We start from the raw sequence: 22,513 nt of genomic DNA on the forward strand, positions 1-22,513 counted from the left end.
TACAATGAAAAGTAAATAGGTTACTTAATTATAAATTACCCGTAGGTATAGTTGTGAGTACAACACGCAAATAAAGTAAGAAAACAATGCAAAATATTTACTTGAAACAATTTTTCAATTACTCGTAAACAAAATATGCCGAACTTTGTTCTTGAAAACGGACAAACTATGAACAAAAATGTCTATATCATTAAGCGATTCATTATACATATTACAAGTACGCATAAAGAAAGAATTTTTAGCATACTGTGTGCCACAGGAAGAAATAGACAAGGTAGGTTTTCGTAATATGCTTTGAATATGCATTCGGATGGACTGAGTCATGTGACGAGAAAGGTATTACGAATGAATGTGGAGGGAATTAACGGGAGAGGAATACCGAGGAAAAGGTGGCTGGACTGTGTGAGAGATGATATGAAACGAACGCAAGTGAATGATGAAATGACGATGACGAGCGAGAGAGAGGTATGGAAGAAAAAAACATGCTGCGCCGACCCCAAATGAATGGGATAAGGGCAAGCGAATGATGAGTAGAAAAAAAACTTGTGCTCATTTATTAATTATAATAACAGAAGTAAGAGACAGAATGATACTCTTCATTTTACTGTTACTGACAATTTGATTTGCCAGCTATACTCAATTACTCAATCACGCCCAGTTTGTCAGCAGAAAAAGGAAAAATAAAACAAATTTTCTATGGGAGGTTGGTGTCTGAGGGTCTACCGCAAATCACGTTCGACGTGTTACCTCCCTGTCACACTTACGTACGAATTTACAAGTGAGACAGAGAGGCAACACGTCGAACGTGGTTCGCGGTAGGCCGTCAGGTCAGAGCATTTTTTGTTTTCAATTTTACCTATTGCAGACATCACTTTTTAAATCTACTGCTTTTTTCCCCTATCTACTGCTAAAACGATTTTTTTTCTACTGAATTTTGCAGATTTCATCTGGCAACACTGATGGTTGTGGACGTTGTGGTTATGACAATTTGTGACTGGTTTTGTTTCAGTTTGGTGTGATTAATTCAACATTCTGATTCCATTTAACTTCTTACACCTATTTACAATAGATTTCTAGAACGTGAGGACCAATCTAGCATAATAGTGCCAAAATGTGATAACATATATAGTTTATATTAACATATAAGTTTATATTATGAGTAAACCGCACATTTAGCATCGCTATCTAGTAGAATGTAAATATGAAAATTAACCTTGTGGATTAAATAATTGTACACCACAATATAGTCTTAAATATGGATGTGGATTTGTTACGACCGGGCACAGTGCCTATTTCCCCTGATACAATACTGTGGTTCGAGTTTTTGTTGGACCAAAAACTTCTCAAGGAACATCTTCAATACCCTAACCCAGGTATATGACACTTTAACTTGCAGGTTAAATTTGAATATGAGTAAATTGCTTTTAAGGCGCAGTAGGCTCAGAGAACGGAGTTTTGAAAAGTCGTAGGCTTTTTTTAGATCACAAAACTGAAAGGTTGCCAAAACTGTTATTAGCAAGCTTCAAACCTTTCTCTTGGGACTTCAGCGATTCTAATCCTGAGTTTGTAAGTATGAGAATATAGGTCTAAAATGCACATTTAATAAATATAATAAATTTTGCACAAAAACTAAAAATATGAAAATTATTTCTTAAAACGAGGAATGATATGCTTGACGGAACTCTGGGATTACTTTTTTATTGTTATAACGCAAAAAAAGAATTAAAAAACATTATATCTGTGGTCCCGAGCACCCACCTCCATCTTGCTCATGCTTACATTCAGCAAGAGTGAGAGAATAACACGAACCTACTGGGCCTTAAAGCAAGAACTACGCATCAATTAGTATCTGGGTCATACACAGATTTTAAAACAACATTTGATACTGTCGACAAGAGTTAACAGCTTGTATTCATATGAGCAATGGTTAATAGAGGAGTACTGCTTTATGTGGATAAGGGTTCAATCAGATGATTACGCGGTATGGTATGACCTGTAACTTAGACTTGAACCATAGAGAAATATAGTAAGACAAGAGTGCTCACTCCATACATCAGTTCAGACTATTAATTTCAGTGTCTACATCTAGCATTGAGTAGCGGAACTATCAGTACTGCTACTTGACAATAGATGTAGCACCGACCGGAAAGTCTTATGCTGTTGAGATAAGACTTTCCGGTTGGTGCTACATCTATTGTCAAGTAGCAGTACTGATAGTTCTGCTACTCGATGCTAGATGCTAATAGTCTTTTTGGTACTAAAACTGATGTATGGAGTGAGCACTCTATGTATTTTTTTCTCTATGCTTGAACCTGATTGCTGTGTATAACCATAGAGAAAAAAATACATAGATTGCTCACTCCATACATCAGTACACCAAAAAGTACCAAAACTACTATTAGCATCTTGCATCGAGTAGCGGAACTAGTGTCAAGTAGCAGTACTGATAGTTCCGCTACTCAATGTTAGATGTAGACACTGAAATTAATAGTCTAACTGATGTATGGAGTGAGCACTCTTGTCTTACTATATTTCTCTATGGCATAACCCACCTCTCCCATCTACAGTAACTTATTACATTGTCTGTAACCTTATTAGTGTACCGCACAAACTTTGTTCGCGGTACACTTATGGGATCACATCGGTCTTGCAAATCAGTTAAATGTGTTTTTTTTATATCTCAGATACTAGAATTGGCTACTTTCCTACTAGAGTCAAATCAGCTTCTTTTTTAGAACTGTCAAAACAATTTGTTAATATGGAATTTGTATGAAAACATGTGTAGTGACGTCACGGTCAACTCGCCTACTTTTTATACTTCCATCCGATTAATTAAATAGAAATTATGTTTTAAAATAACTGCTCTCTATGTTATTTTATGTTATTTTATATTTTATACGTTATTCTAATAATTATCTGGTGCTTTATGTCCTGCATGGTGTGAAATAACATTTTAGTATCTGACATATTTTAAGGGAGTAAAAATGTATGACAATTATATCTTCAATTTTCAGAGCCATCAGCCACGGATTTGATAGTAGAATTCTTGTCGGTGGACACTAGCAATGGGGTTTGGAATGGTCGGTCTAGTGAGCGCGTGCTGGAGCCCGACGCGCCCCCCACGCCTCCTTCCTCGCGCAGCCCCCAACAGCCGGTGATCACGAGGAAGCAACTCGCCCTTAAAATACTTGCACTTAAAATTGCATCCACTCTTAACTGGAATTTAGGTATGTCACTAAAAAAAAATTTGTTACTAAGTGTTTTTAGTATTATGAAATTTCTTAACTGATAAGTAACAAAACAGTGTTCTTCGGTTTGGTTCACTCTGAAGGAATGAAAAAGTTATATTTACGATATCAGGCTTAATAAATTATGATTTTTAAGTGTTAAGTCATAAAATGTTACAACTAGACTATTTCACAATATTAAAATAATCAGAGAGAATGGGACTTCATGGGAAGATGTGCAGAAATTCACGGAGACTGGACTTGAAATTATTAATGAATGGCTTAAGAACAATATACTTACGTTAAATACTGCCAAAACAAATTATATATGTCATAGTATATACAGCAATACACAACCTGATAATAGTTTTGACATTAAGATACATAGCTGTTGTAAGAATTTACTGAACTGCTCCCAGCAAGCCTGTCCCACTATACTAAAAGTTGATAGCACCAAATATCTGGGTGTTTTTGTGGATCGGGGACTGTCTTGGTACCAACATCTCGAATATGTTATATTACGTTTACGAAAGCTTAATTGGATTTTTAAAAATTTAAGACATGTGGTCATGGTCACAGTAGAGACCTTTTAAAAGAAATCTACACATCGTTGGTTCAGTCTGTGTTAACCTATTGTTTGCCGGTTTGGGGTGGCGCTGCTAAGACTCGCTTTATAGACGTGGAGAGAGCTCAGCGTAGTCTTCTCAAAATCATGTACTTTAAGAGGATGTGGTTCTCAACTGATAAACTATATCAAATGTGTAAGTTGCTTACTGTTAGAAAACTATATATACTAACTACTGTTCTGAGAAAGCATAAAACCACAACTTTTGATCGCAATCTTTTGACAAGACGGAGGAAAGATATTGCCATGCACCTACCAAAAACCAACACCACTTTTGCTAATAGACAATATAATAAACGTTCTTCGCACCTATATAATATTTTAAACAAATCACTAGATATATACCCAAAGCTACAACACGATGTAAAAAATAAGATAATAAATTGGTTAGAAGATAAAAATTACGATCAGGTGGAAGACTTGCTAGGATATGTAGCCTAGCCAGGCCACACAAGTACACACACACTCACACACACACACACGCACACGCACACACACGCGCACACACACACACACACACACACACACACACACACACACATTATAATTAAGTATATAATTAATAGTATAATATTTAATAAATTGTAAATTAGATATGGAAGAGCGGTGCCTCCCAGCACAGGTTATTTTGTGAATAACTTACAGGGAGACACCAGCCATTGTTGAAAAAATATGTAATGGTTTTTAATGAAATAAAGAATTTGTATTTGTATTTTGTAGAGTGCGGGTTAAACAGGCAATGTATACCAAGAAGCCCAGCTTACCTATAAAATAGACTTATGTAAGGTCCTTCAAATTGAGATGTGCCTTTGTAAAATCATTTTAGTTCAATCACATAATTACTCATGAATCCCATAATGTTATATGAGTTATGAAAGATTCCAGAATAAACATATTTTGTTATGGACTGCTTTCAGATACATTTGAGGCAAAACTGACACCTGCTATTCAACAACAACTAGTGCAAGATTTGGTCTTCATGGCTACTGATGGTGCTTTCTCCATACCACCACAGGTATTTCTATATTAACCTTTTGGACGCCAATGACCGATATATCCGCACCGTATGTTCAACGCCAAAGACAAAGACACCGATGGTCAAAGACCACAGAGCAACATTAACCTACGTGCATATACATAAAGTTCAACTTCAGTTTTAACACTTCAATGATGTGGCGTCTGAGTGACAGCTTTTGTGTTTGACACGGCGTGGAAAAGGTTAAAATATGTATTGAATAAAAGAGTGATTAACATATAGTCAATCAAGTCAAGAAGTCAAGTTTTGATATGGGTGTTTAATCAGGTGTAATTATTTTAGGACATTTCTATGAACATGATCAACAAGGCTCATGTACAGTTCGCGTTGACTCTGTACCACCGCTGGATCTTGAGGTTTCCAGTAAAAGCTGCTCTCCAGGCGAAGTCTGCAAAGCTCCCGTTTATACACCAGTAAGCTAAATTATTATTTATATTTCAAAAACTCAAACTGAAACAGCTGAATAAATTTCAGCAAATAGGCCACAAGGGCACTTTTACACGTCAACATGGAATTTACATACAAGCATTAAAAATAAATCATCAACAATTATAAAATAAAATTCCAAATATGTATCAAATTAAAATGAAGTACATATTTTAATTACTTAGAGTTGTATAAAGTCCCATTAAGTTGATTTAAAAAACTATAATAATATAAAAAATAACAAAGATATACAAAAAACCGGCTAAGTGCGAGTTGGACTCGCGCACGAAGGATTCTGTACCATTACGCAAAAACCGGCAAAAAAAACACGTTTGTTGTATGGAAGCCTCACTTAAATATTTATTTTATTTTGTTTTTAGTATTTGTTGTTATAGCGGCAACAGAAATACATCATCTGTGAAAAATTCTTCTGTTCACGGTTCATGAGAAACAGCCTGCTGACAGACAGATGGGCAGTGCAGTCTTAGTAATAGGGTTCCGTTTTTACCCTCTGGATACGGAACCCTAAAAAGCAATAATCTAAAATTATTTAGAGATTTTAATGTCTCTATAGTTCGTTTTTTTGAGCATTAGAGCTTTTTATTAAAAATCACCATTGAAAAATAAGTCACAGAAAATATCATCGAATTATAAATCATATACGATCGTTTAAATATGATTTATAGTAATATCTGGGAGACCGAGCTTTGCTCGGAAAACATAAAAACTCAAAAATGCGCGTTTTCCCAGAGATAAGACCTAGCTAGATCGATTTCTCGCCCCGGAAAAATCCCATATAGAAAATTTCATCGAAATTCTTAGAGCCGTTTCCGAGATCCCCGAAATATATATATAAATACATATTTTAAAGCGTTTTTCAATATTTTTTAATAAAAAGACACGTCAAGATTGTTTACCTTCTTTCTAATGCTTAAAAAATGAACTATAAGTGTCAGAACTAAAAGAAGTTAATGTTTATCAAATTATCCTTAGAGGTCTAGGTATAGGGTCTCCAAGAGTCAAAATTTTGTATAGTAAAATATTAATTAAAAGAGAACCAAATGAAGTGTCTTGCTGTAATTATTGTTGTACTCAAAAATACTAAAGATAACCATACTGTTCTACCTTCGGGATGGCCAGGGGGTGCCATAAGCCTTCAGTGAGAAATGCACATACTTGGAAAAATTCGGCTGGCCGCCGTGACCCGGTGGCTGACTGGCTCAGGCACCTGCCGTGATAGCAGAGGACACCTGGTTCGATTCCAGCCTGGGGCACTGGAGGCCTAGGTCACTTTTTCTTAGCATATGACATTTATTTCAGATTATAATTTATAATAGTAGTGTTTCTACTTAAAATATTTTTTATAATATTTTCTGAAAATAATTTAATTTGTTCTAATACTTCTGATAGTAATATTAACATTTACCTTACAGCCCAGGTATACCTCTGGAAAATGGCTATACCCATATTAATTCAAACTTTGATAAAATTTTGAGAATGAATGAAAATTCACGCAGCCAAAGCATTAAATATTTGGAGGAAGTCATTACACATTACGATTCTCAATTCAGTAATCAAGAGAGCAAACATATCAAAGTTCCAATCATGGAGACTTTTGTACATCTAACTGAAGATACTGACGTCATGGCTCACAATTGGGACGCTGGCAATGTTTTCGTCAGCCAGTATGAACTTCTAATGCAAGTCCATTTTGATCTCTGCTACAACCACTTTTTCTATGGCCAACATGAGAAAGCTAAAAAACACATATTGGGTTGTAGAAAAAACCTAAAACTGCTTGAAAGTGAAGTAAACAATAAAGGTTATGGCAAGTATAATAAAATCCCATGGGGAAACTTAAACTATGCAAGCGTGTCGGAAGAAGATATTTTGGGATACATAAGAGCTCTCAATTTAGGCCACGAGTTGTTAGATGAGGATAGGTCTCTGTTACAAAGGCTGCAAGAATGTGTAGCAAATGACTACACAGGCATCATCGCCGTCTTGCAAGCAGACAATTTGTCTAGAGAAATACCAATGATCCACAGACAAGTGGCAGAGCTGGATATACAAGCGGCCGCCTCCACCGGTGCTGTATCAGTGCCCAAAGACCTCGTGATCCGAGTGTCGGCATTAAACGCCGTCAGGTATGCTCTTGAAGGGGGTTTGCCATCCACTCACCCAGATTTTCTAAACAAATTCAAAACCGTCGGTATCAAATTTATCGATGTACTTTTTTGGGCGTTAGCTCCGATTTTGATGTCTACCCGTTTGTCCAAAGATGACTGGGAAAAATTGAAAATGTTTTTTCTACATTTAGCCACCTCGTCTCAATGTAGATTGCCGGTAGACAGAATAGACGAATATTTAAAGAAACACGTAGGTAGTCGTGCGTTGGAAATCCGAGCAAAGCTAATTTGTGACGAACATTTGGAAGCTATTATAAATGATCGGATCAATAGCGATGATGAAAATATGCACATACCGCGCGAATTGCTTGCCGACGACTGGGAGGCGACCGACTTCAAGTACAAGCACGCGCCCGACTTCGAGTACAAGGCCGCGCCCGAGCTAGAGATGGGGCGGCTGAAGAAGCGGTTGGTGGAGGCGTCCAGCGCCGACGACGTGCGCATGTGCCTAGTGAAGCTGGCCATGATGTCGCCCTCCTCGCCGCTGTGGAAGCTGAGCCCCTACTGGAAGCCGATCGGGAACCTGAGCGTACTGCTGGCGGCGCTGCCGCGGGGGTTCCTGCAGGACTTCGGCGTGGTGGTGTCGGGCGCGGCGCGGGCTCGCGCGGAGGCGGGCAGCGCGCGCGCGGCGCTGTCGCTGCTGTCGGTGGTGGAGGGCGAGGCGCGCAGCCAGCTGGCCGGCGGCAACGACCCCGCGCTGTACCGGCTGTGCCGCGTGCTGGCCTGGGAGGTGCTGCTGCTGCAGGTCAACCTGCTGCTGGCCGAGTGGCCGCACCACCGGCTCAACGTCACGCTGCTGGCCAACAAAAGCAAGGCCGCCATCGCCGCCGCCAACTCCAACGATGCAATCGGCCCGAGATCGCAGGTTTATACTTTTTTACCATTAAATTCATCATATTTACTCAATACCTATACTTTGCGAGTGACTAGCGAGTGCTATGAAATAGTACATTATTGTCGAGGTTCGGAAGTAGCTACTTGCAGGCTGAGGATTCGTTTTAAACGGACGGCCTTGGGAGTCCGTTTAATTGAATCCGAAGCCAGCAAGTAGCCTTCCAGCCGAGTCACATATAGTGCTTTTCTCAAAAATGGTGCAAGAAATAGAAATATTTTACAGAACTTACAGAAGCAACGTTCTAATTTTCACAGAAAAAAATACAAACATTAAAAAAATTTGCTTGCCGCCTTTAAAAAAAAAGAAGTGTATTTTTCTGCTGAAAATACGCCAACCTATTTGAGACACCTAAATAGTCGCGGTACCAACATTAAGCCTGTAACAGACTATCGCACCGCACCGCGACCTTGGAGCGTCGCACCCATAAGTGAGAGCGAGAAAGAGATATCTGTTTCTCGCTCTCACTTATGGTTGCGACGCTCCAAGGTCGCGGTGCGGTGCGATAGTCTGTTATAGGCTTTATAATAATAAGTGCTGATCATCTGTTTGGCTGTTTAAGGGACCTATGCCTTCATTTGATATGGCCATTTAAAGTTTTAAAAAGTTTGGAACTCGTTAAATAATGGAATTTGTATGCGACATTGCAGTCCCGAAATCGAGACTGCAATGTTTTTAACTTTTTAATTTTTTGAACGACCATAAACTACGCACTTAGCGACCTATTTTTTAACCGGCAACGTCGACTTTGCCGTCCATTTTTGAGAAAACAATTAAAATAATTACATGTGTGTCGCAGGTGGTGGTAGGGGCGTGGCTGTGCCTGCTGAACGTGTGCGAGTGGGAGCCGGGCTGCGCGGCGGGCTCGGGCTCGGGCTCGGGCGCCGCCGACGTGGCCGCCGCGCTGTGCGCCGCCTGCGCGGAGCTGCAGCGCGGCAAGGGCGCGCGCAAGCTCCCTCGCCCGCTGTGGGACCACGGTCAGTTACATTACACTGCATTTATAATAATCTTAACTTCACAAAACAGTTCGAAATACCATTTAATTATTTACAACCATAGTGCATAACAATTTTAATTAGCCTCAAGACTTTTAAAATTCGTTTGTCGTAGAGCCATTCCGGTCTTCACGGGCAGTTCCATTTCACCAAATAGCACTATTTAAATGCAAAATAGGTTTTTAGATATAAACTAAAAAAACGCTATATATATGCTTATAAGATGAGGAGATTCCTCTATTCCTCATGGATCCTATCATCAGAACTGGGTTTAGACAAAAATGGGACCAATCTGTATGTATATATTTACAACAAAAATTAAAAATCAGAGTTCTGGAGTAACTAACATTTAAAAAGATATTTGTATATCTTTTAAATGTTTGTGGAGGTTATACTTCCTCCTAGTCCTCCTTTTGAAATCTTGAAGTTGGTTAATAAGTAATCCATCGTCAAGTGATGGATTGCGTGAGCATGAGTTTTAACCCCATTAATTGAGCAAACTGTACCGTTTTAATTCTGCTCTGATTTAATTTTAATTGCAGTGATTTATTTATTTGTTGACAGTGCTAAACACATTCAACAACAACTTAAACGGCCCCTCGAAACGTTCCATACACATGAGCAGCCACCACTACCACGGGCCCCCCAACCACGCCAACCACCACGGCCAGCTGGAGCACCGCGGCCCCTACCACTTGCTTCTCCACGCCTTGAGGGAGCCTCTAGCCATCAGCGTGATGCTCTCGCTCCTCGCTAGGATATACAACGTGATCGTCGACGACTCGTCGCTCGAGCTGGTCGTCGAGTACACCAACCTCTGGCCTAACAACATTTCAAACGTTAATAACTACAACCCGAAGCATATTTTGGAGTCGCTGACAGAGTTGCTGGAGAACAGTTTGAAACTGTACCCATATAATACTTCTTGGTGAGTTTCCTTTCAGTGTTATCTGCTTTTTTTAACAAGTAAGTCTTCGACTTTTATATTTCAAAAAATGTAATTGTAAAGGGAGCCTGAAGCCATAAAATTAGAAGGGAACAAAACTTGAACGGTGCGGCGCACGAAACTAGCGACGGAAGATATGACCATCGCCCGGGTTTCTACATACTTTTGTTTAAATTTTGCTCGTCACGTCCCTCGGGTTTATCACTAACTTTTTATGCGTGCCTTTTTTGTGAACTTAAACGGTGTAAGTTTTTGTTTCATTTTGCCATTGCAAATATTACAGTATTCTCGTAGTTTTCGTGTGAATTATTTCATAGCATTTGTCCTTGATTAAAACGTGTAAAAATTTTGTCCCCTCTTGATGTTTGTTTTTAGGGTTCCGTAGCCAAATGGCAAAAAACGGAACCCTTATAGATTCGTCATGTCTGTCTGTCTGTCCGTCTGTCCGTCCGTATGTCACAGCCACTTTTTTCCGAAACTATAAGAACTATACTGTTGAAACTTGGTAAGTAGATGTATTCTGTGAACCGCATTAAGATTTTCACACAAAAATAGAAAAAAAAAATTTTTGGGGGTTCCCCATACTTAGAACTGAAACTCAAAAAATTTTTTTTCATCAAACCCATACGTGTGGGGTATCTATGGATAGGTCTTCAAAAATGATATTGAGGTTTCTAATATCATTTTTTTCTAAACTGAATAGTTTGCGTGAGAGACACTTCCAAAGTGGTAAAATGTGTCCCCCCCCCCCCTGTAACTTCTAAAATAAGAGAATGATAAAACTAAAAAAATATATATGATGTACATTACCATGCAAACTTCCACCGAAAATTGGTTTGAACAAGATCAAAGTAAGTAGTTTTTTTTAATACGTCATAAATCCCCTAAATACGGAACCCTTCATGGGCGAGTCCGACTCGCACTTGGCCGCTTTTCTTTCGTTTTATAGTTTGACCTAATTATCACATGATTAGCATCCATCAGCTGCCCCATATTTTGTTGTCACCAATTAGTTAACATTAGACCTGCGTGCAGGCTGCGGTTGTACGGCGACGCGGAGATGGCGGCGGGCCGGCACGGCGCCGCGCTCCGGCGCTACCTGTGCGCGCTGGCGGCCGGCTCGTGGCACTTCGCCAAGCGCGCGCCCGACGAGGGCGGCGTGGCGCGGCGCGCGGCGCGCTGCTGCCAGGCGCTCGCCGCGCCCACGCAGGCCGCCGCGCTCTGCCAGCTGCCCGACGAGCCGGACTACACGCCCGCGTTCAAGTGTCTCGCCGAGAAGGTACATACATGCATATTATAGCGATAGCTCTTCCATTTGATTTGAAATTTTGATTTACGTTTGTCGCGATAGGCCCTATTATACTTACTTTACTCTTTGCGATAGGCTGCCCTAATGTTGTCAATCAATAAGGTACTACTTTATAGTACACCATATATGGCATGCCACAGTCCTCCAAACGGTTGTGACGGCTGTATACACTCGTCGAGAGCCTCTCGCTAAAACCCCGAGCCAAACGGAGAAGGGCGAGACGAAAAGGCAGCAGTATGTGCATACTCGTTCTCGGCCTGTCTCGACGAGTTAATACAACCAGCACTTGGTTACTTGTTAGAGATATTTCTGGAAGCCGAAGCTCATATCAAAAACTAAATTATGCAGGAATTGTGGAGTTAGGCTGCTTACAGACGAGCGACAGTACGCGACACACTGTCGGCGACGGTCGCTGACGACCGCCTGCGACGGCTATCGGCGACGGTCGGTGACTGTCGGCGACGGTCGGCCACTGTCGGCGACGGTCGGTGATAGCTGTCGCGGCGTCGCTCTTGTGTCACAGCACGCAGTCTTCGATGTGTAGTTCAAGAAAGAGCACGTATTTTCTTTTTAAAAATGAGTAATGACGATTTTGATGCTGATGCATTATTGTTTAAAGAAAATACGTGCTATCTCTTGAACTACACATCGACAACTGCGTGCTGTGACACAAGAGCGACGCCGCGACAGCTATCACCGACCGTCGCCGACCGTCGCCGATAGCCGTCGCAGGCGGTCGTCAGCAACCGTCGCCGACAGTGTGTCGCGTACTGTCGCTCGTCTGTAAGCAGCCTTAACGGAGTTAAAGCTCCCCAGCCCTTTTGTGAGCATGCTTGTAGACTTAACGTAAGAAAGGGTTTAAAGTTTGAATAGCAAATACAAGAAAAATTAGGCACGCAAAGCTTGTCAGTCATAGAAGTTTCGAGATTCTCCCCTTTTTCTAGTGACATAAATGGTTGTCCAGACAACATGTGTTGTTACGTTGCAGACGGGCAACGCGGCCGACTCGATGGACGCGTACTACGGCTGCCTGTGGGACGGCACGCTGCTCGAGGTGGCGGTGGCGCTGCACGCGCGGCGCGGCGAGGGCGGGCGCCGCGCGCGCGCCGTCACGGCCGCGGGCGCGCTAGAGCTCAACGCCAACAACAGGTACTATACCTACTGAACTGACTGCAACCGTCTGTAGGACGCACTGTTCGCTTAAATAGGCTCTTATTTACCTTTTCGACGCCGTGTCAAACACTAAAGTTCACGCCACGTCACCGAAGTGTCAAAACTGAAATTGAACTTTATGCATATGCACGTAGGTCTATGTTGCTCCGTGGTCTGTGACCGATTAATCGGTCTTTGGCGTTGAACCTACGGTGCGGATATATCGGTCATTGGCGTCCAAAAGGTTAACGTACAAACTAACGTTGTTTTTTTTTATTACTAGGTATTGAAATATTTTTTTATTAATAAACTAGCGACCCGCCCCTGCTTCGTACGGGTTAACAAATTATACATAAACCTTCCTCTTGAATCATGTGTCATCAAACCAATCTCTATGTGTTTCAAAAAACCGCATCAAAATCCGTTGCGTAGTTTTAAAGATCTAAGCATACATACAGACAGACAGCGGGAGGCTACTTTGTTTTATACTAGCAGTGAAGAATGTTTCCTTTAAGTCAGTGGTTCCTAACCTTTTCAGTCCGGTTACCCCTATGACTAACTAGGGAACCTGATTTTACCCCTCCTCCCAATGTGGTAACAAAAAATAAAACGTGTACGTTTGTTGTATTGTTAAATTAGGTTAGCTTATTACCCCCGTAAAATACCAGTTTTACCCCCACGGGGGTAATTACCCCCAGGTTAGGAACCACTGCTTTAAGTAAAATGAGCTAACTTAGGCTATTAACTCACTTTCTCTCCAGGGCCCATAATTTTTTCCACCCTGTATGCATTGTTTCCAAAGAGGCATTCCTTTTTTACACTAAACAATGATTTGTATTGTATGAATGAACAGCGAAGACATCCAGCGAGAAGCTGCCGCCATACGCCGCGCACGGCTGCTCCGCGCGCTCACCAACCAGTACGTCTCCTAGCCTGGGCGCACGGCACCATAGGTATGCGGCCCTTGTACTCTTCGATCAACACGGCAGGGATGCGGCATTCGCACTATTTCCCCTCTGCCTAGGTACAAGATCAACTGATCTAGCGCGGGTAATAAAACTAGTTGCGCTCGGATTTTTAACTAGACCGAGTCCAGACGCGCGAGTGAACACAGCAGCAGAAAAGAATGCCTAATTGCTCGGTTTTTTGTTGTAAAAAGAGGTCGGGGACATAAAAAAAAAAGGGTGTTACATTTCACATGTCATATTTTTTTTACATGTCATACGTTGAATTACATTTAAACACAATTATTATATTTTAGTCTCATGTAATTGCTGGATTTATCGATTTTGCTCGCCCAGTACAAATTGCGGATCGGTCGAGCGACAAATCCGACTTCTCATCTCTCAGAAAACAATAAAATTCTTTGACGAAAATGTGTTAGAGTGCGTGTTGTGACACTTGTGATTCGTCCGTACACAAAAACAGATCGAGGTGTGCAAGATTTTTCTGTGTAGGGTGTCATTTTCTATGTACGAGGGGTATTCAAAATATTCTCGGTATGAGAATGAAAACAAACAAGTACGAAAAGTTTGATATTTTTATTTTTCAATATACTCCCCCCCTATGTTCATACACTTAAAAGATCGATCAATTATTTTTTTTAATCCCTCGTAAAAATATTTTTTATCTTTCGTGTAAAAATGCTCCTCCACTGCCGCCTTCAATGCTTCATCGTCAGAAAATTTATTTCCACGCAGATCCTTTTTAAGATTGGGGAGCAAAAAGAAGTCGCTGAGGGCTAAGTCCGGACTATACGGTGGGTGAGTAACAGTTTTAAACCCACATTCAACAATAGCTGCCTTGGCAATATGAGCAGTATGGACGGGGGCGTTGTCATGCAGAAGCAGAATACCTTTGGTTAACTTTCCTCGCCTCTTTTCTTTAATTACATCCTTTAATTGACGTAGAATGTTAGCATAGTACTGTCCTGTGATATTTACACCTTTTTCTTTATAATCGATTAGTAATACTCCTTCACAATCCCAAAATATCGTGGCCATGACCTTGCCAGCTGAAGGGATGACCTTGAACCTCTTGGGATGAGCTGAACCCTTAATGTGCCACTGCATGGACTCTTGTTTACTCTCTGGGTCATAATGATGAACCCAGGTTTCATCTCCAGTAACTATTCTTTGCAGCACCTCATCAGGATTTTCACCGCACAGGTCAATAAAATCGGAACAACAAGCTACACGCATGTCTTTTTGAAGCCGAGTCAGCATTCGCGGAACCCATCTTGCACTTACTTTTGACATATTAAGATGGTCATGTATAATATCATGTACGGTACCAATAGAGAGATTGGTTACTTGTGCTATAGATTTTACCTTCACTCGACCATCTTCCAATATAAGTTTTTCCACTTTATCAATATTTTCTTGTGAAGTAGCTACTACAGGCCGGCCAGGTCTAGGGTCATCTTCAATACTCTCCCTTCCGCGTTTAAACTCGCTTGACCACTTTTGAATGGTAGATAAAGAAGGAGCAGACTCACGGTAAACACAATCCATTTCCTCTTTTATGGTTTTTTGATTTTTACCCTGTTTTGTCAAGAATTTTATCACGCATCGATGTTCTAATTTAGTTAACATTGTCAATTCGCACATGATGTTCATGTTTGTTCAGCAATTGCAGAAAAACAAAAGACCATCTCGGTTCGAATTATACTTTTTTTTAATGTCAATGAATAAACCTTAGCGGCCAGTAACGAAAGAAATTTTAGAAGAGGTCGTAAGATATCAATACCGAGAATATTTTGAACGCCCCTCGTATTTGTGTCGTCATTACAGATTGGATTTTGTATGTAAGTGTGTGAGAAGTGCGACTGTGTGCACGTTCCCCCCGCGAAAAATGGCAGAATGATTTGAATGTCAAGATATCGCTTGGGCCTATCCCTTCCGACCTGTCGGAAGCCCGTGTTGATCGAAGCTTGTACTACTACCATCTGCTACTCCTGCCACCTTCGATTACAGTCCAATCTTTGGTTTTGATGGTGATAAAACATTGATAGCAATAATAAATACAAATGGGAGAAACCAAATCTCGCTAAATTTTGCTAAAACAATGCTTAAAGCAGGAAATCTTCAATAAATAAGGTGTGCTCATCATGCGTTTGTATCATATAACATGATTCATTAGTACTTACATATAGATAAAATTAAGTATTTTTCTGTGCGTAGCAATACATTAGATGCCTTCATCATATCCATCTTAGAAATAAGTGTCAAGTTTTTATTTAGAGCCGAATTACCAACTGTACCGTTTACCTCTGGCATAGTCAAAGGAATAATAATAAACGCAAATCCTAAATAATGCAACACATCGCAGACAATGCATGATATTGTGCAATTTGTGCATCTTATGATTCATTTGTCTATGCCACAGATCTTTGAGTGTAGCAGTAAGATGATACTTACTTTATTTTTAGTTAATAAAATCAACTCTTATGTAAGTCACTATTTCGCTATTATTTCGTACATTATCGAAACAGAAAGAATAAAACCATTTTTACAAACCCAAGTTTCATTTTAGCTTCTTTTTAGGGCTCCGTACCCAAAGTACTAAGACTCCGCTGTCCGTCCGTCCGTCTGTCACCAGGCTGTATCTCACGAACCGTGATAGCTAGACAGTTGAAATTTTCACAGATGATGTATTTCTGTTGCCGCTATAACAACAAATACTAAAAACAGAATAAAATAAAGATTTAAGTGGGGCTCCCATACAACAAACGTGATTTTTGACCGAAGTTAAGCAACGTCGGGCGGGGTCAGTACTTGGATGGGTGACCGTTTTTTTGCTTGTTTTGCTCTATTTTTTGTTGATGGTGCGGAACCCTCCGTGCGCGAGTCCGACTCGCACTTGGCCGGTTTTTTTATTTGTTCTAGTCCTTACGCGTAAGGCAACCGTCCCCAGGTAAAAGGTAAGGTATAAAAACCATTATAATAAATGAGAAAATTTTATTATTTTGTATTTCTAAACACAAAAAATTACTGAAACATGAATTTCATAGGTACGTTAAATACTATAAATGTACTCCATACAATACTTATGTTAATTTTGAATACAGAGTTTCGAAAACAATATTGCCAATACTTAGTTTCATAACACATTTTGACATTTGTTAGTATTTTCGATAATTTCTAGTGGCAAGTTTTGTACATATTCAACTTTAAGAACCAAAGTGATATAATTTGAAAGATAGGCACAATATTACTTTTGTAATGTATAATAATAACAATATTATAATCTCATTATGTTTTACTTTGTTTGAGAAAATTTACACTAGAGGCAGGGGGCTGTTCATAAATTACGTCATATATTTTTGACAACTTTTCTCTCAGCCCTCTAAATCATCCAAAAATCATGCTTCGAATGACCCCGTTTCCTCCTACGTCTTGCTACCATCATCCGATGTCCACACCCCCCCCCCCCCCCCTAATTTGAAATGACGCAATTTATGAATAGCCCTTAGGTAAATTTACGCGTATAATCTTGTGTACTCTAACAATAAATCTAAACTTACATTACTGATTTTTTTTTCGTTACGCTAGCATAACTAAAAATCGAATATAAAAGCATGCGAAAAGAGTAAACTTACGCTTAAGTTAATTTTATTTATTCTTACTTTTCGTAAGTACCTAAGTATCTATGACAGCTGGGACAGTAGTGGTCCGCGTTTTTGGCAGAGTCCGATCCATATGGCACGCAGCACAGGCAACTGGACAGGAAAATGTATATATTATTAATTGCTCCTATTAATTAGCATGTTACCCCTCAGTGGCTGTACCTCATGTACCCCGCAGTACAGTCGGCAGCAGAAGTTGCTAAGCGGGCGACGTGTTCAAAATTACCTTGACACGCTCACAGTCGCGTCAAAATCATTCTGAACACCTGACCCGCTTAGCTACTTTTGCTGCTGACTACGTAAGGAAGATGATGTTAACGAGATTTTTTTATCACTGGAGTTATTCGAGTACCTATTTGAGTTCTAATTAATAATTAATTAGAATTCAATACTTACTGCACGGGTTAACTTTAGCACCATAGCCGATCGACAAATAATATCCTAAAATCCAAATACAAGAAAATGGTTATTTATAACCAATGAAGAAAAGAAAATCTCATTTACAAATTACCATGCCAAGCACCAAAGGGCTGCGGCAATGTGCGTGCGAGATGTAGTACTATACTGCACCGCCGTCTTGATGCTCGCGTTGCAGAATGGACACTCGCACAGTGTGTTCTCGGGGCCTAGCAGCGGCGACATCTGGCAACCATCAAAATACAATAAAGTATCATTTTAATACAGTTGATCAAAAAGTGGTACATACTTTACATATATGTGGCTGTTTAGCGTGCGCAATAGTAGTTTATGCAACAGTGATATAATAAGGGTTCTTAAAATTCAAGGGTCGAAGTTACAAAACGAGACGTAGTCGAGTTTTGTAAAAAAAGACCCGAGAATTTTAAGAGCCAATTATGAGCTGTTGCATACATTACTTTTTCTACGACAGCTGCAGCAAAAATAAAAAAAAAAGTTATTATTAAAAAAAAAAGAGTTATTATTAAAAAAAAAGAGTTATTATTAAAAAAAAAGAGTTATTATTTAAAAAAAATTGAGTTATTATTTAAAAAAAAAAAGAGTTATTATTGTAAATGAAAACATACCTCTTTCAATCAAGATGATCGGAACTTGTATCTTTAAAAAAAATAAAGCAGTTGTATTACACTCATAAGATGACTGCTAGCAGTCATCTTATGAGCCTATAGACAAAGCATTCAAATGACATTGCTTTAGATATCACTGTCAGTCATTTAATTGACACATTTAAGTGCTGGAGTAGAAAAAGTTCGTTTTAGCTAACTAGTACTTTTTGTTTCGCATTTTTAGGGTTCCGTAGTCTTGACTAGGAACCCTTATAGTTTACCCAGCACCCTGGGCAAAGCGAATAATAGTTATTTGTACAACAAGAGATCAAAGTTTGATATTTCTTCGAGTGCTTATTTTGAGTCCCGTGCAAGCGAAAGATTCTATACTAGATTCACGAGCGTAGCGAGTGAATCTAATTTAGAATCTTGAGCGTAGTAAGGGACTCAAAAGCGCACGAGATGTAAATAACTTTGATCTCGTGTAGTTCACAAAACTTTTCACCTCAGCGGTGAGAACATATTAGAGAACCCGAAAAATGTATTCCTTCTTCATCACTTACCTCTATTCACTCATGTTTTCTTAAGATATACCAACAATTAAGTTTTCACCTCAGTAGCTCGAACAATGGTACTTTGCTACTTAAAAACAGTGAGTAAAATCGCATTTTGCTCACTGAGTGAGCAAAACGGCATTTTGCTCATTTTGTCTCACTGTCATGCGATTTTGCTCACTGTTTTTAAGTAGCAAAGTACCCTTGTTCGAGCTGCTGAGGTGAAAAATATATTTTTCTACGTTTTTTTTTTTTTAATTTATTTAGAACACAAACAGTCACATAATGCAAATGGATTTTTAGTACAATGTACTTAGTGTACAACAGGCTGCCATGTCATTGACATATAAAATAAATAGAAGACAAACCAAAGAAAGTCTGCAGCGCTAGATTAAAAGTAGTTTTTAAAAATCAGTATGCGACAACACCACAGAAAATGGATTAAATAGTCTTGATACTTGTGAAATTTCTACCATATTTACCGTCTATGAAAAAATTAAGCTGTATGCACAGCTTAATTTTTATGGTAAAATAAATTTCATTCCAACAATAGATGTCACTATTAATATGTAGACATATACTAATATTGATAAATAATATTGGGAGAATGTGACATTTGGCTTCATCAAAATGAATAAGCTTTTGTAATATCCGCGACGGCGGTAAATAGGTACAGAGGGCCTACCGCGAACACCGAAGTTCTCAATATGCGAGCATCTTTCTCTTTTACTCCCATTAAGGCGTAATTAGATTGACAGAGAAATTGCCCGCAATTTGCGAACTAAAGTTTTCGGAAAAACGAAATAAACCATTAAAACAATAAACATATATTAAAAATTATTTTTAGCTTTAACTAGTAGGTACCCATGCCGTGAGCATAAGCATGGAGGTTGTGGGTTCGAGCTCAAAACCCGGCTAGTACCAATGAGTTTCTCGAAATGTTAGAGGAAGTTCATAAGTATGCCTATACCTATTAGGTGTGTTCAATTTGCTGTGAAACCTTAGTCTAAACCAATATTATATTATCTAAGTAGGTACATATGGTGAAGTATTAAGATGTTTCATTCCACTTACCCGTCATCAACTCCAAATTTTGTAAACATTGTCGTTTTTCAGCTTGAATCGCCTCGTGCTGACTTTTTACAAGTGTAAAATTATTCATCATCAAAAGTAACTCCCGCACGCCGGTTTTGTAAGGTTTCACCATGTTTATTCCGTTCATCACAAAACACAATGAATATTTAAACGATTCTGACAAACACATACCATAGTGCATGACGTTTACTGACTGCTTAAAAAACATTGCCATATGTAGTTTTTTAATTCGATGTCAAATTATTGCGCTGCAGACTTTCTTTGGTTTGTCTCTAGTAAGGGACCAAGATGCGATCCTTGGGGCACTCCGGAAGGTATAGGAAGAAAGCAAGAAGTATAACCCTTCAAGGCAACCGCCTGACTGCGATTGGACAGGTAAGACTTTATCCATCTAAGGAGGTCGCCGTGTATACCGAGCTCAAAGAGTTTCTTGATTAAGTTATTATGGTTAATTTTGTCAAAACATTTCGAAAAATCAGTATACACGACGTCCACCTGACAGCCAGAAGAAATCCTATTGATAATAAAATCGGTAAAGGTCAGAAGATTTGTTTCCACGCTACGACCTTGACAAAAACCATGTTGGCTAGGGGCAATGTGCTGAGAGAAAGCAGAAGTAATCTTGTTGTAAACGATCTTCTCAAAGATCAAAATGACAGAAATTCTTAAACATTGGATTACTATGCCTGGACTTCCCCTACTTCCCGTTGATCTAGAACTATGAAATTTGGAAAATAAATCGTTTTACACTACAAATACAGGGAAAAATCTAGAAACTATAAATTTGTAAAAAATAGTTGAATTTGTACGAATCCCTCGGTGGGCGAGTCCGACTCGCACTTGTCCGTCCGGTTTTTATTTCTGACTCTAATCCAAACATAGTAATGGATGATGGAAAGATCAGAAAAATGCGAAGATACACTATACACCTACTCACCCCAGCCTTGATGACAGGCGCCGAGCCAATCGCCGTCGCCAATGACTGGTTCATGGAGGCGCTGTCCTTCTTCTGTATCTGTATAAAAATATATAATGTAATATATTTTACAGTACTTTCCCGCACTGGTGCGATAAGCACTTTCCGTGCCTATGTCGGATATTCAAAGGGCCAATTATGTACTTACTGTAAAACATTGTACGATACACGTGGGAATAGGTAATTCGCAACTCGTGTCGATTTAAAACCTTCCCTTCGGTCGTGTTTTAATTTATAATAGAAACATTATTATTGTTATATAATCCGACAACGGCGACCTTTACAATTTTCTCTGATGAGCACGTATATGGCTCGCAACACTGCCACTGCCAGCACTCCATCGCCGCAGGATTTTTATATCAGAGTCCAGTAAATTAGCAAAGGTCACCTGCGCGTGATACTATTATAGTGAGTGAACAGTTGCGCTTCTGCAAACCCACTCTCTCATTCCTAACCCCCTGGCACCTTGGACCGTGTGATCGATACGGCTGATGGGAGTAAGGAATGCAGTGACTGATCAACGGATTTTATAGACCTGTCACGTGCCTGTCACAGACGTCACAGTAGTCCCTTAGTCGGCTTTTACGACACGCAAGGAGGAGGTGGGTACCAAGTGTTACTCTGCGTACTCAGGGCCACCCCACACTAGCGTCTCCCGAGCGATGGCTGCTGCTCGACGCAACGTTGGCCCAACTGCGCAGCGACGCCATTTTCCATAGCGTTGACTAGACGCTGACGCTCAAAAAACGCTAGTGTGTAGGTATTGTACCATGTACCTAATGAAAATGATTCCCTTTGTACTAAATGACTAGATTTGCCATGGTGCATTTCGAAATATAACAAACCTGTGCTGGAGTGTAACTGTAAGGAAGCAACGGCCCCGACCCGTCCATAGTAGACCCTGGATAGAAAGAATAATTCAGTGACGACCTTAAAAGGTAAAAACGATCGCATCAAAAACATAAATTGTGAAATGAGAGCCAAGTTCAGTTCGCTGGAAAAGGAGTTGAGATCTATAATGGGTGCCAAGTTCTAGTTTGCTTGGGATGTTATTAAAGTTAAGGATTTGACTAGGCTAGTTTTTACGTACCTACACGCCATATTATATTTGTCTAATATTACCTACTATTCTAAAATTTAGTTTGTTGGTATAAAAAAATATATCTTAATTGACGATAGGTACATTTAATATTCACAAACAAAAGATACATAGGTACCTATACGTAAATCGCACACGCCGTTCCCGAGATTTCGTCGACACCTCTCCATTTATCATTACTAAACTTACAAGAACTTAATAGTAATGACTAACTAAAGCCAATACGACTTTCGTCGAATTACTTTATTAAATAGTACTTACTGGATTTCTACATACGTAATCAAAAATACCTGTAATAGAGACCTACTTTAGTTTCGAGTAGGTAGGCAACTTATGAAATACT

At 39.7% G+C, this 22,513-nt stretch overlaps 2 protein-coding genes across 3 annotated transcripts; one reads left to right on the plus strand and one right to left on the minus strand.

Moving 5' to 3' along the window:
* Window positions 1-1,250: 1,250 nt before the first annotated feature.
* Window positions 1,251-13,768, plus strand: LOC134661492 (integrator complex subunit 8-like). Its single transcript, XM_063517600.1, has 10 exons — window positions 1,251-1,373; window positions 3,015-3,227; window positions 4,770-4,867; window positions 5,171-5,301; window positions 6,748-8,368; window positions 9,195-9,372; window positions 9,955-10,318; window positions 11,372-11,615; window positions 12,634-12,794; window positions 13,651-13,768. Exons 1-10 carry the CDS (start codon window positions 1,256-1,258, stop codon window positions 13,727-13,729), a joined length of 3,207 nt encoding a protein of 1,068 aa, XP_063373670.1. The 5' UTR covers window positions 1,251-1,255; the 3' UTR covers window positions 13,730-13,768.
* A 3,638-nt stretch (window positions 13,769-17,406) lies between these two features.
* Window positions 17,407-22,002, minus strand: LOC134661444 (lipopolysaccharide-induced tumor necrosis factor-alpha factor homolog). Of its 2 annotated transcripts, none has more exons than XM_063517536.1 (4): window positions 21,917-22,002; window positions 21,018-21,110; window positions 17,936-18,066; window positions 17,407-17,517 (listed from the first exon to the last, which is right to left on the minus strand). In XM_063517536.1, exons 1-4 carry the CDS (start codon window positions 21,962-21,964, stop codon window positions 17,421-17,423), a joined length of 369 nt encoding a protein of 122 aa, XP_063373606.1. In that variant the 5' UTR covers window positions 21,965-22,002; the 3' UTR covers window positions 17,407-17,420. The 2 variants fall into 2 exon arrangements, with proteins under 2 accessions (XP_063373606.1, XP_063373607.1); XM_063517537.1 differs by having other exon boundaries at window positions 17,413-17,517; window positions 21,033-21,110.
* Between the last annotated feature and the right edge of the window lie 511 nt (window positions 22,003-22,513).

The sequence above is a fragment of the Cydia amplana genome, chromosome Z (assembly GCF_948474715.1).
Source record: "Cydia amplana chromosome Z, ilCydAmpl1.1, whole genome shotgun sequence".
NCBI lineage: Eukaryota > Metazoa > Arthropoda > Insecta > Lepidoptera > Tortricidae > Cydia > Cydia amplana.

Bases quoted from the DNA above. Each gene is read 5' to 3' on its own strand.
- LOC134661492 (XM_063517600.1), top strand. From the start codon at position 1,256: ATGGATGTGGATTTGTTACGACCGGGCACAGTGCCTATTTCCCCTGAT. The intron at 1,374-3,014 runs GTATATGACACT...TTCAATTTTCAG, and splicing joins TCTTCAATACCCTAACCCAG to AGCCATCAGCCACGGATTTG. The intron at 3,228-4,769 runs GTATGTCACTAA...GACTGCTTTCAG, and splicing joins CACTCTTAACTGGAATTTAG to ATACATTTGAGGCAAAACTG.
- LOC134661444 (XM_063517536.1), bottom strand. From the start codon at position 21,964: ATGGACGGGTCGGGGCCGTTGCTTCCTTACAGTTACACTCCAGCACAG. The intron at 21,111-21,916 runs GTTTGTTATATT...ATTTTTATACAG, and splicing joins ACAGTTACACTCCAGCACAG to ATACAGAAGAAGGACAGCGC. The intron at 17,518-17,935 runs GTAATTTGTAAA...TTTCCTGTCCAG, and splicing joins GCCCTTTGGTGCTTGGCATG to TTGCCTGTGCTGCGTGCCAT.